Source organism: Styela clava, chromosome 12 (genome assembly GCF_964204865.1).
Source record: "Styela clava chromosome 12, kaStyClav1.hap1.2, whole genome shotgun sequence".
Lineage (NCBI taxonomy): Eukaryota > Metazoa > Chordata > Ascidiacea > Stolidobranchia > Styelidae > Styela > Styela clava.
Window position 1 is genome coordinate 16,139,534 of NC_135261.1, and position 13,146 is coordinate 16,152,679.

The 13,146-nt window shown below is 34.8% G+C and overlaps 2 protein-coding genes across 3 annotated transcripts; both read right to left on the reverse strand.

Moving 5' to 3' along the window:
• Positions 1 to 401: 401 nt before the first annotated feature.
• On the reverse strand, positions 402 to 4,417 carry LOC120329301 (dysbindin-like). 2 transcript variants are annotated; one of them, XM_039395883.2, is made up of 6 exons: positions 4,294 to 4,417; positions 3,864 to 3,924; positions 3,106 to 3,238; positions 2,547 to 2,679; positions 1,322 to 1,344; positions 402 to 1,249 (listed from the first exon to the last, which is right to left on the reverse strand). In XM_039395883.2, exons 1-6 carry the CDS (start codon positions 4,326 to 4,328, stop codon positions 1,074 to 1,076), a joined length of 561 nt encoding a protein of 186 aa, XP_039251817.2. In that variant the 5' UTR covers positions 4,329 to 4,417; the 3' UTR covers positions 402 to 1,073. The 2 variants fall into 2 exon arrangements, with proteins under 2 accessions (XP_039251817.2, XP_077974445.1); XM_078118319.1 differs by lacking the exon at positions 4,294 to 4,417 and adding an exon at positions 3,452 to 3,513 and having other exon boundaries at positions 3,864 to 3,897.
• LOC120329300 (patatin-like phospholipase domain-containing protein 6) lies at positions 4,397 to 11,069 on the reverse strand. Its single transcript, XM_039395882.2, has one exon. The coding sequence runs from the start codon at positions 10,997 to 10,999 to the stop codon at positions 6,770 to 6,772; it is 4,230 nt and encodes a 1,409-aa protein (XP_039251816.2). The 5' UTR covers positions 11,000 to 11,069; the 3' UTR covers positions 4,397 to 6,769.
• Positions 11,070 to 13,146: the final 2,077 nt, after the last annotated feature.

The following is a 13,146-nucleotide window of genomic DNA, read 5'->3' on the forward strand; positions in this document are numbered from 1 at the left end:
CAATGTTATTTATCAATTCTGCAGGCACAAGCTGCCTAGGATTGGAAGATAATATCTATCACATCGATTTGGTGTGCCCTATGTCAACACTCAGATTTTGTAAGGTTAATAAGTGATAGCCGCATCCTTTCTTTTTGTGCGTCCAGCGAGATGCCCGCAGTTTGTTATATGGGCCCCCGTAAATGTTGCACACCCTGGTGAACTTAAAAAAAATATGCGCTTGGCGGTTCAGAACTGCAGTGGCCATAAACTTCACTGTGCTATCCTGGAATTATATCATGCATGCGAGTGTGAACCATTCAAAATCCGTCTGTGGATCCCAGGTTGGAACCACTGCTTCAAAGTTTACTGATGACTACTCTACCAAGACTACTGCGATCGTCATGAACACAGATACCGTCCTTAAAAATTAACATGTTTGATACATTCAAATGATTTCAAAGAGGGAAATATGTTTATTGCACACTGTTTGCATATAAAGAAATGATCATTGCAGAGAAAAACAATAATTTTAAAAGAAATTGCATACGATTGAGAAGTGATGCTAAAAGCATATGAATTATCAAGCATAAAAAATTAGACTGGGATATCAGAAACATATTTAAACTCATAATTACGATAAGAATAGCGCTCTATAAATTGATAAAAGACAACAATGAAGTTACATTAAATCATGGCAGAAATTTAGCAGGTAATGTTCGAATACTCCCAACCGTAGAAGATGCTACAACAAAATCACGGACACGTCTGCTGCTGGAATAAATTTATCAGCAGCACATAAGTTATCATTTATAAAATCAGACTCTTCTATCATTACTCTTTCAAATGAGTGCATGTGACCTCGTTCGCCGATATGAGCCGGGAAAGAAAGTAGTTCGTCATACGGTTCAAGTTACGTTATCAGCTTTCCCATATTACGCCTGCAAAGAACCAGTAATCTTATGCGCATAACAAACAGGAAATGCATAATGTAGAGATCAAAGCAAGGTAAACAGTCATTAAGTGAAATTTTATGATGATACGACCCCACTTCGAGCAAAGTCTGGAATCATTATTACAAAAGTTTTGAAGTCCTATATTTCATCTTGTAATGCATCTTCAATTTCGTCGTCATTTTCAATTGCCTTCGTATGAGTATCTTCTAAATTCCAGATTCCTTTTCGAATTGCTTCTTCTGATTTTTTCTTTCTCTCCCTTCTATTTTTCTCTATTTCTTCCAATAGACAAGAATGCTCATTGGCAAGGCTTGCTGTAAACAAAAGTTCAAAGAATTATAAGTCATTCGTGGCGTGACAGCACAATAAAAATAACCGAGACTCGCCTTTAAGGTCTTCGAGTTCCTTCCTGAAAAAAAAAATTCAATTTACTAGTTATCAGTATCTAATATATCCATACAAATTCAGACTAATTATCATTGTATCATACATAGTAGTGTTTGGAAGTATAACAATTTGGAGTAATCAACCACTTGGACACTTAACATACAAGCAGAATGGTTGGTTCGGACAATCCTCATTGGTTATATGCTGACTGCACTAAAAAAATATTAGGAATGCGGTTTGAATATTTCTGAAGTGTTAAAGCAGTCTTTCATGGCATTATGAAATTCACACTTTCACAAGTGTCTTTGGCTGGTATTCTGGGCCATGAGATCCTTATTCGCTGAATAGGATGAAAAAAAAAGGATTTCAAAGGTTCAATCCTTGCTTAATTGCATTACATACATATGCGCCGTCAACACAGTCATTCACTATCTATTCTTGTATATTGATTGCTTTTATTGTTCTTAAGGTATTCATAAGCCCAAATGAATACCTATATTGAGGCAATTCTATATCTGTCAAATAGAGGATGTGACATGTGAAGATCTATTTTTTATTGATAATAGTGTCAGACAGGGTGACTCATCAAGAGCTTTCTTGTGTCTTATTTTTATGGGCGACTTCAGTTAAACGAGGTAATGATTCGGTGTGTCGTCAATATTAATATCATTAATCATATTTCATCGTGCTGCACTTCTACTTCCGCCACAGGATCTCTGCCCGTAATATTGATCATGACAAGTTTGCATTTGCATTCATAAAAAAAGATCATTCTAGAAACAATCATTTAATTTGATAGATGCTCGTGATAATTTATTTCACTCGATTGTCAAGTTAGATTCTACACATCAGACTGCGTGTTTAGAGAGTACTTAAAGACTTTTCCGACAAATATGGCGATATAAACTTACACCTGCTAAAAAAATTATTTGTTTCCATCAAGTTTTTGTGACTGCTTGTAAATTTGTTTTGAATGACCAGAAAATGCTTCCCATCACCCTGCCCAGGGACAAAGCAATAGTTTGCTGGGATTGTTATGTTTTGTATATCTAAAAAAACAACTTAAGCCATTTTATTCATTCTTGACAATAGAAAATGTATAGAACAACATACAGAACTTTGAATGAGGCGAAAAAAAAAGAAACTTTACTCAAATGTAATCTGAAGTTTTAAATAAAAGATAAATTTTATGTCCTTTATTCAAACTGTATTAGATATACTTACTGCCTTGTTATTCTAAGTGCATGAACTTCATCATTTTTCTTCAGTATTTTATCAACTTCTTCCTCTTCATCACAAACTGATTCAAGTAATAATAAGATTTCTTCTATATCATTGAAGTCACCTTCTAGTCTACCTGCAGAAATAAGAAATCTGCAATAGTAATTAACTAGTAAATGTATCAAGGATTTTGCTGAATGAATGGCTTGATTTCGCGATTGTTCAACACTTCACAACTTGTAAAAAAGTTCAGCATATACTCTGCTACCTGCTCAACTGAATCAATGAGCTCGGCGGAGTGGCGCATTGTGATAAAAGTGGGGAATACGCTTGCCACCACACCTCTGATTACCCAGCGTGGGTTCGTAGGTTCGTATCCAGTGTGGGTATAGGTATGTGCGAGAGGATTGCTGAACTCGTCAGTTCCTTCACCATCAAGTCACAGATTCCAAAAACAAATAACTGGCTAATCCCGGGATAAATATGTAAATCCCATCATGACTAAATATTCTGCTAAAAATTTTACGACACACAAATCAAAAGTTTAGTCCACACAGCATACCTAAATTGATAGTGATGTTATCAACAGATTCAATCATGGAGGGAAGCATTTCTAAATGTTTGGAAAATCTTGAAAACTGATTATTCATTTGGAGATATTTCTTCTGAACTGCAGAAAGAATGGCCATCATGTTCTAGAAACATAAAACTCTCTTTAAAGGTGTCAAGGGATATCCAAAACAAATTAAATATGCGAAAGTAGCTATATTAAATACTTTATTAAATAAATTCTTGATTTATAAACGAATCAAGAGAGTTTCATTAAAAAAATTCATTTTGAACATTAGAAATCTAACAATATCAAGAAATAGTTGTATAAACAGCGAACCAATTAAATCGATGTTTACCTGAATTTCCAAATTCAAACCCATTGAGTATACATTGATAAGTATTCCTTGTTAACCTTAACCTAATTTAGAGCATACCGTAGTCAATATTCAAAAATATTATTCTAGAATGCATTTGAAATAGTAAATTACTTGGCCATCCCTAAACATAACAAAGATTTAAATCAAATTACATGTACAAGTAAATGTAGTGAGATGTTTCGTGCATCTGCGCACATTGCCAGACTTTTTCAAAAATGTCTAGCTGAATATACTCAGGTTGTGGTGACAAAGCTATCACTGACTCAACATTATTGATTACTCATGGAGAAAAAACATCTAAAAATTCTGATTCACATTTTGTCTATATTAATTAAAACAACATTCAGTTTGATTATTTCACCATAATATTATAACAAAATATATTGCAAACCTTTATCAAGGCAATATTTCTAGTCCCATCTTTACTGATTTGTCCCCAGTTGCGTTGAAACCTATGACAAGATGATAACAATCATGAAAATTATATGATTGCATTTAGTTTCTGATCAATGTTTTTACACAAGTACATTCAGGGTCGTAGCCAGAAATTTTCAAAGGGGGGAGTTCTGAAATTTTTATTTGGCAAGTTAGATCGAAACAGCTAGCGGGTCCGATCGAACGCTGGAATACGCATGTTTTTATTAGTCTTGAGGGTCTAAAAAGCATTTAAAGCTACGAAAAATTGCTATCTATGATACAGGAAAATGTTTTTTTTTTTTTACATTCCAAAAGGGGGGGTTTCGACCCCCAAACCCCTCTTTTCACCCTAGATGTAATTCTATCTGTTATCTCCAGTAGTTACCAACAATCACTAATCTCACCTTTCTAGAAGTTCGAAACCAGCATATTCACTCATTTTTATGAGTCTTTTTCCTATTTATTTCATAAGTAATAATATAAGCATAGTGTTCATCATATTTCTACATAAAAAGATAAATAATTGATCACAGTTCATGCAAACATATGGTAAAGAGAACAAAAGATATGAAAAACTGAATTGTAACATTACCAATTAACATATTGGTACAGAATTCAACACATAACGAATAGGGTTACCCGGATGAGGGAGAAACGAGGAGGTTTTAATCACATAATCCGAAATGATAGTTATTTATGGATATAGCCAGTATGAAGTGGAATTTAGTAGCCTATATATCATAACTACTTTTAAAGAAATGAATTCCAAATGTTCAAAATACAATGAAACACAAAGAAAAATGGTAGAATACCAAACAAGTGAAAATAGTTCTATCATTTGTTCTATCATTCTGAAATTTGAACAAATATTGGTAAATATGAAGGACAAAATGAAAATTGTGACCAACCGATAAGGAAATTTCTCACAAAATGTGATCCTTAAAAAACTATATCAAGGTTTGAAATAAGAGAAATACGTCCAATTTTATCATTAAATGACTACAGAGGTATTCATTATAATAAGTAATGTACTTTCTCTTATGTTTTGTATGGCTTTTTCAAGTACCGAAGTATAGAAGGATGGATTCAGCATATATAAGTATTAAAAATAAAAATTACAAATTTGTGAGAATCATTTTTAGGTACCTTGAATTAGGTGAAAAATATTTCCTATTAGGTAAAAAAAATTAGGAATACACCAAACAGAAGCCACAATTAACTATATTTAATGAATAGCACATGCTCTAATCATTGTAGAATCAAAGTAGAACTTTCAATTAAAGAAAATGCAAATAACATCTGCCTTCACAAGAAAATTTATATTTATCTTAGCTGGCATAGGTCAGAAAGCACGCACAGTTAGACTGAATAATAACTCAAAGACCATTTAGATAACACCTTCAAATTATACATATAATTTTTACATAAAATGAAACAGATTAAATTTGTACATAGCTAATAATAGCATGAAAGCTAACAGGAAAGAAATGTAAATCAAAATTACTAATCATACAGTAAATGTAGATAAAAGGTGTAAAGAGAATATTTTGCTCCAAACAGTATGGTTAAGTAAAACATGTTTTTTTACGATAACAAAAAAAAACAATTATGCATTTTATGCTAATAAATGTACAAACAAAAATAAACACAATTGTTCATCAGTATATAGTATATATAGATTTTAGAATCAAATATGGACATCAAATTTAAGTCGACTCTTGAGTAACAGGAATTTCGTTGATAATTCCATAACCTTTTAATATTATCAAACAGTCTTCTAATAACACATCTAGATTATTATTACCTTTTTAAATCATGCCCATTTAATTAAACATTTTTCTAACTACCGGTATGTGTGTATAAGTTACATCCTAACATGTGATTATAGAAAACAAGAATACAATGGAAAATAGAAAAAAAAAATTGCAAATGTAGTAAGCCACTGATGATGAAATAATGTAAAAGACTATTTTCCGACATGGACCGAATGAATCAATTCAAAATTATCTGTTTCATATTTTGAATTCCTCATTTTATGGATAATTTAGATACCATTTCAAGCACATTATTAGTGAGCAGATTGTTATACAACAACGAAATGTAGATATTCTGTAATTGGGATATAAAATGAGAGGTTTGAAGGTTGATATTTTGTGAGATTTGTTGTATGAGTAGACACAATAATCTCATGAAAAATGATAGAAAGGATAAAAAATGGTGTATGTATAAGGTATTTGATCAATTAAACAAATCTTACAGGTCAAAGAAAATCTAAACAAAGTTGAAAGTTTCATATAAGTAAGCACTGGGTAATAAATAGGTACTAAATCTGAATAAATCAAACTTTTTCAAATCAATATAACATGGGTAATTTATTACTAATAAATAGGCTTGTCAAATTAATCTTTTTGATTTTCTTCCTCCAATATCTTGCAACAGATTTAATCCTTATATTTACCATAAAGGTGCCATTCCAAGTTTTAAGCAAAATTTCTAAATACTGTGAAATGTGGAAACTGTGCTAATGAAAACACTAGCTTTGCAAGTATATTCAATGATTTATGATTTTTTTTCACATATACGATAGATTATGGCATGTTACAGGGTATAGTGAGTGTGACAAGGCACAAGCACCATGAAACATTGGTACTAAAATGAAAATTTTACACACAAAATCACTTCTGACTAAAACTTATTCATATTTCATAGCATCAATCATGCAATAATGCTAGCGGAATTAATAAAAAAAATGAAATACTAATAAGCCAGTATACTATACATACTAAAGCAGTTATTTCAAAGATTGAGTTAGCTTCATATAGTGATTCTTCTATCATCAGTGTGAATGTGATTATTGATGATTTTATTTTTACAAATACTTCATAAAGATGAGCTGAGAACTTTCTGAGAAGAAAATTTCCTCAAAATAGCGTCATCTTCTTCTTCTTCTGAAGTAGATCCAACATCCATCATTGAGTGGAAGTTACTTGTATCTCCATCGGAAACAACACCATCCTGTTCATCGCTCTGTTGTCCGAGTAACATCGCTCCAATATTTTCAGGTGATGAATCGTATCCTAATTCATAATCAGTGTCGGAAAGATCAGCGGAATATGCATCCGATGTTTTTCTTCTTAACAATTCTGAAAGATCCGTAAATGAAGTGTTTCCCTTTAAATTAGCAATTGAGGACTTTCTTCTTACATTTGAGAACGTCATTGTTTCTTCCGAAGCTGATCCAGGACTTTGTTCCGTTTTTATATTATGAAGATCGTTCCAAAATTTCCGTCCCCATTCTTCTGTACAATTTTCTCTACCATATTCATATCCAATCTCCAGAATTTCTTTCCATTTGGAAAATTCAAGCGTAGTATACTTTGTAACAGGCGGTCTTAGGTAGGTACAATAGTCACTGTGAATAACCAAATCCATCAGATAGAAACATGAGATATAAGACAGACGTGATTGAATGTCATTCATGTCAGGAATTCTGACATGTCCTGTCCATCTACCAGTCCATTTTTTCCAAAGAAGCCACCAACCAGATAAATGGTCACCGTAGTTGGTAAAATCGGTTTCAGTGGCCGCACCAACATTAACAGCGATTACGCGACAAGCTCCTCTTGATTTAGCTACGTCTCCTGGTAAGTTATTAATATATCCACCATCCATGAGAAGATGCCCATCCTTTGGATCGCAAATAGGTGGTAGATATCCAGATAAGGACATGCTTGCTCTTATGTATCGCCATAGTGATCCATCTGTGTGTACTCTCATTTTTGGACTTGTGATATCTGTGGTTATTGCAAAGTATGGTAGCCAGAGATCTTCAATCTGGGTTTCTTTAAAAATCATGTGAATTCCATTGTTAAATGAAGAACCGCTGAACATTGATGTTATAGGGTAGGTAAGATCAAATATTTTTGGTAAAAACGATCCCATTTCAGATGAAAAAATAGCTGTTTGTGATTGAACCATCGACAAATCTCGATGACTGGCCCAAAGAGCTCCCATGAAAGAACCAATAGAAGTACCACCAACCATGTCGATAGGTATTCCTGCTTCTAGTAAACACTTGATAATTCCAATTTGCGCAATGCCACGTGCTCCTCCACCACCCAGTACGAGTGCCACTGAAGTTCCAGTTAAAAATCGAGCAAGACGTGAAAAGTCACTAAATCGATCAACTTCACGTTTCTCCAACTTTTCACGATATTCTCTCAATTTCGATTTACGAGTTTTGGTGAATACCCGCTTAGATGCTTTAATGTGAAGATGTTCAGTCAACCATCCTCTTACATTAAGCCAATCAGCAGTTCTAGTTGGCTGTGACACTTCAGGTCTGTGAAGAAGAACCAAAACTTTCAAAGCACGAACAGAGTAAATTTCCAATTCCTGTTCTAATTCACCAACTTCTGGTCCTGCATCACCTAAGGCAACAATCAAAACAGCATCACTTTGTCTGACACATCTTTTTGTCCAATCAGACATATAAGTATCAGTCTGATACAAAACAATTCTATGAAGATCTTCTTGCTGAGCCAACCACCCTGTGAGTCTATATTCATTGGCAGAATCAAGTGCATTTTGTCCAAGCCTTTTTCTTATAGTATCACTATTCATATGTAAAACTTGATCGCAAATAGCAGATAAAGCATGTTCCAACTCCATCGTAAATTTATCAACAGGTACATGTCTGCTTGCAGGCAACACTGCAACTGTTGAAAGGTTGGCAAGATGATTAGACACATCACCATATGCAAATTTAGTTTCTTCTGATATATGATGCTTGTGTGATAGTAATTCAGCTGGATGGCTGCGATGCAACTGTCGATTTGACATCATAGACCCTATCAATTTATCTGACATAAGAGATACAAGATGGGACACTACACCAGGATGACGCTGCCTAATGTGTTTCAAAAGGCCTTCGGGAATTTTAGCAAGCTCTGTATCTCGTACAGCATGCATGGATACTGTACGACTTGTCCCACGTAGTGCTTCCATCATACCAACCAACTCGCCTCTGCCATATTCAGCAACTAATTCTTTTTTGCCGCCTCCGACTTCACGTACCGATCTCAAACGACCATGCAAAATGATATACATGCAATCACTTAGAGTTTCTTGTTTGTATAAAGCTTTTCCAGCTTCGACCATCGTCCAGTCAAGAGCAAAATCGATTTGACGAGTGAACTTACTCACTCTCTGTACAACAGTATGAGCGGTGTTGAGAACCATGCGAGGATACTCCTGCATTATAGTGTAAAAATCGTTCCTTTTCAGTTTTGCAATAATAGAATTCTTAACTGCACGCGCAGAAAAGAAAGAAGGTTCTCCAGTCAAGACGGCCAATTGTCCAGTCAGCATACCAGGATGGGCATGAAATAAATTCACGTTTCTTGTTTCGTCTGATGCTTCATGATCTTGGATAGCTTGATATACAGAAAGTGTTCCAGTCACAACAAAGTAGAGAGAGACATCCTGGTCACCTTCTTGAATCAATTCAAAGTTTTGTGGTACTTTGAGAAGTGTTACGTTATCTAATAGCATTGCATGGTTATCAATCCCAAATATTTTCAGCATATCTTGAATAACCAACTCAAGAATTTCAGGTTCATTTAGTTCGACCATGGTATTGGCATCTTCAAAACTTTCTTGTGAAACAAGACGCTTTTTATCTATACCGTAAGTCAAGTTACTTTCTGTATCAATTGGTGCAGACAAAATACTATTTCGATGACGACTGAAATTTTTCATATATCCATCTTGACTTTGTAAATCTCTGGCTGCTGTCTCAGATGATGTTTGCTTCAGCAGATCAGCCAATTGTTGTCTTTGTCTGCTTTGAGCTGGTAAACTTGTTTGTCTGTGGAAAACATTATCATTATCATCGACAACAGTATCAAACTCACCAAAACGAAGTTTTTTCGACTTTTCTGGTACCATAATAGGATTTGATTTATTTCTAGGTAACACTTCTTTTATAGGTGGTGGCTTTTCAAGGAAAACAGCTGCATCCACTTCATCATCTTCCTGTATTGTCTCTATCTCATCGAAAGACGATTGACTATTTGTTCCAAACGATTCTCTAGATTGAGAAAGTTTATGGATGGATAGCGTTTTTCCACCGACATTTTTAGCAGGAGTCAATAATTCTTGTGAGAGACCTAAGTAATTATGTAAAGCAAGAAAAGTTACACGCTGCATTCTTGTCATCACAACTTGAACAATTTGCACGAGTGCGTCTTGCCTGTTTTCGAAGGCGATGTTGAATGCCTCAACAGGCAACCTGATGACTGTCGAATTTTCTACAGCACGAGCAAAAACAGTTTTATATGGGGCAGAGTGACCAGTCAACACATCCAAAATACTTAACAAACTATGCAAGCTTTCACCAGTAGTAAATTCACTCAATTTAATTTCCAAACCGTCTTCAACAATATATAAATTTACTTGTCCTTCTTGAATAACGTAGATGAATTCATCGGGGTCACCTACTCTGAAAAGATACTTATCTTTTTCTATTTTTAATATTTCCATATGACGACATAATTGAAGAAAAATTCCTTTTTCAAAATGACCAAAAACTTTAACACTTTGCAACAGATACATCACCTCCTCTGGTAAATTCGGTTTAAGAAAATCTTCTGATAAGTCTGCCTCCAACATAGATGGCGGCAATTCCTTCTTCAATAATTTTGGAGGTTCTCTATTGACACGAAACATTTTTTTCGCTAGAATATACATCCTCTCTCTTTTGTGTAGTCTTCTACCTGAACGACTGTATTCTGGGACAGAAACACCCTCCTTGATCGCTGAGGCTTGACGTTGAAGACGTGACGCCGCATCTTTACCTTTACGTAAAACTTTTCTTGCAAAAAATTGCATTTTATCACGTTTGCGGAATCTTGGACCTCTGGTTTGTTTTATATCTGGAAGTCTTATCTCAACATTTGGCTTTTTTATTTGCTTGTAATGGTAATGCAAAATTGTAACAATAATAACAGCAAGTGTTGCTGTGATGGTCACCCAAATATGTATTCCAGTCATTTCAATATTGGGAATATGATCATAAACATGATCAAAATATTCCTGAATCATTTCCATATTGCTCAGTAATCCAATAAACGGTCCAATGTCTTTATTCTGTTATCACACTAAGATCTGCTTTTATAGAAGACACAATATTATTTAAATAGCAATTTTAAATGAAGAAAATCATATATGCCCAAAATCAAATATTTCAATATTTCGAATTATTATTTTTGAATACGGAATATCATTTCAACTTCATTTTCAACCTGGAGACTTGCATGCGTGAATTCATAGACATTGAAGTCAGTTAAGCAAAATAGTTTAGACAAACATTGATTTTGCAATTTTACATTGTCAGAAACTTGATTAAAGTCAAGTTTTGTATGCCATGCATGCTAACGTTGAATGAAAAATAATGAATATATTACAGGCTAAAAAATATTTTTATATACAGTAATAGCAAAGTGCTGAAGTGTTTGTATGAGCTGTTGAAGTAGTGGGGCACAGTTCTCCAATTCTAAGTATAGCCCCCATATTAAGGGACATCATCTATAACAGTGAGTACAAACCCCCTCATTTACCAAATGGTCTAGGCATCCAAATCGACTCAAAATGGCAAACTGGCACTGTGCAATAATCTAAAAAGAAGCACAATCTAAAAACATCACCATTGGATTCCTTGAAAAAAAATTCTAATTTACCAAAGAAAACTTTTTTTTACCATATCATTCGAGAGTTTTTTGCAAAAAATCAGAATTTTTGTCACATGGCAGCCGATGCATGTTGCGATTGGTTCTAATTATTATCAAGACAAGCTCGGCGCAATCGGACACATCTGTAGTACTGTGCCCTACCGTAAAGCTTGAGTAGTAAATTTAGAACTTTATTCATGGGACATTTGATGCATTTGAGACAGAAGAACAACAAAACAATGCAATCTGGCAATGGTCAAGTTATACAAATCATCTGATATGATATGATTTACATATTTATCCCGGGGGAGAGGAAAGCCGATAAGACGGCTTATCCATATGGCGAACCACGGCCTCTCGTCCGGTTACCATTCCAAGTCGGGTATGGGATTGATTTTACTGTATTGTTTGTTTTCGGAAGCATGGACTTGGTGGTGGAGGAAGCCATAACCGACCAGCGGTTACGTGAACCACCCAACGACGGCGAGGAGTCCAGCAATCCTCTCGCACATAACCATCTCTGCATGGGATTCGAACCTGCGAACCCACGCAGAGTAATTAGGGGTGCGGTGGCGAGCGTATTCCTAACGCTTAGCCCGTTGAGCCACACCGCCGCGCCAATCTGGTTCTAAATCTGGTTGAATTAAAAAAATGGGAGTACATACATAGAACCAGCTCATTGGTTACTAAATTCATGTCCATATTTAAATACATTGTTAAGGTGCAATTCTGTTTTAAAATTATTCATAATTATCTATACTAAACAAAAACCTGGTTTAGTCATTATAATAGATTTCATTTCCATAGAACATCCTATTGCCGCAATTTCAATGAGATTAGAGCCTATCAGACACCCTATTTCGGGGGTCATCAGCTGCCAGATTGCAGTTAACTATTCACACAATCATACACATGCAGACATGTAAGGCAGTACCGGTACGGATTGAACGACATCAATCAATCAATCAATTTTATTCGGTCACTCTGATACAAACAAAACACAAAACAACAACAAAGGGACAAACAAAATACAGAGGACCTGGAGGACGGGCATAACTTAATAAAAAAGTTAAATACGTACAAGTACGTGCCCGTCCCCCCAAAACAGAATAAAACAAAAACACAATGTAACATCGGGCAACAACTTATTCACATTATAAACGTGGCCAGCTTACAGACTACCGGTACCATTTAGGCTACCAGTACTGTCATACGTTATAGCGTTCTCGAATCATGTATGTCTCTATTCTGCGAGGCCCACGAGTATTTTTTTTTCCATAATTCAACGCAATGATACCGGAACCAAAATGCATACCGCTACCGGTACATAGAATTCATGATGACGAACAAGCATGCGTTATGTGAGTTAGGCCTAACTATTGCGCAATAAGACTGATCACTATTTTGCAATGACGCCGAAAAGCATACATAGAATCAATTCCATACATTAAATCTCAAATATGTCTTATTAAACTAGGCATATAATAAGTTACGGTACAACGTAACGTGAAATCAAAAGCTCGCGGA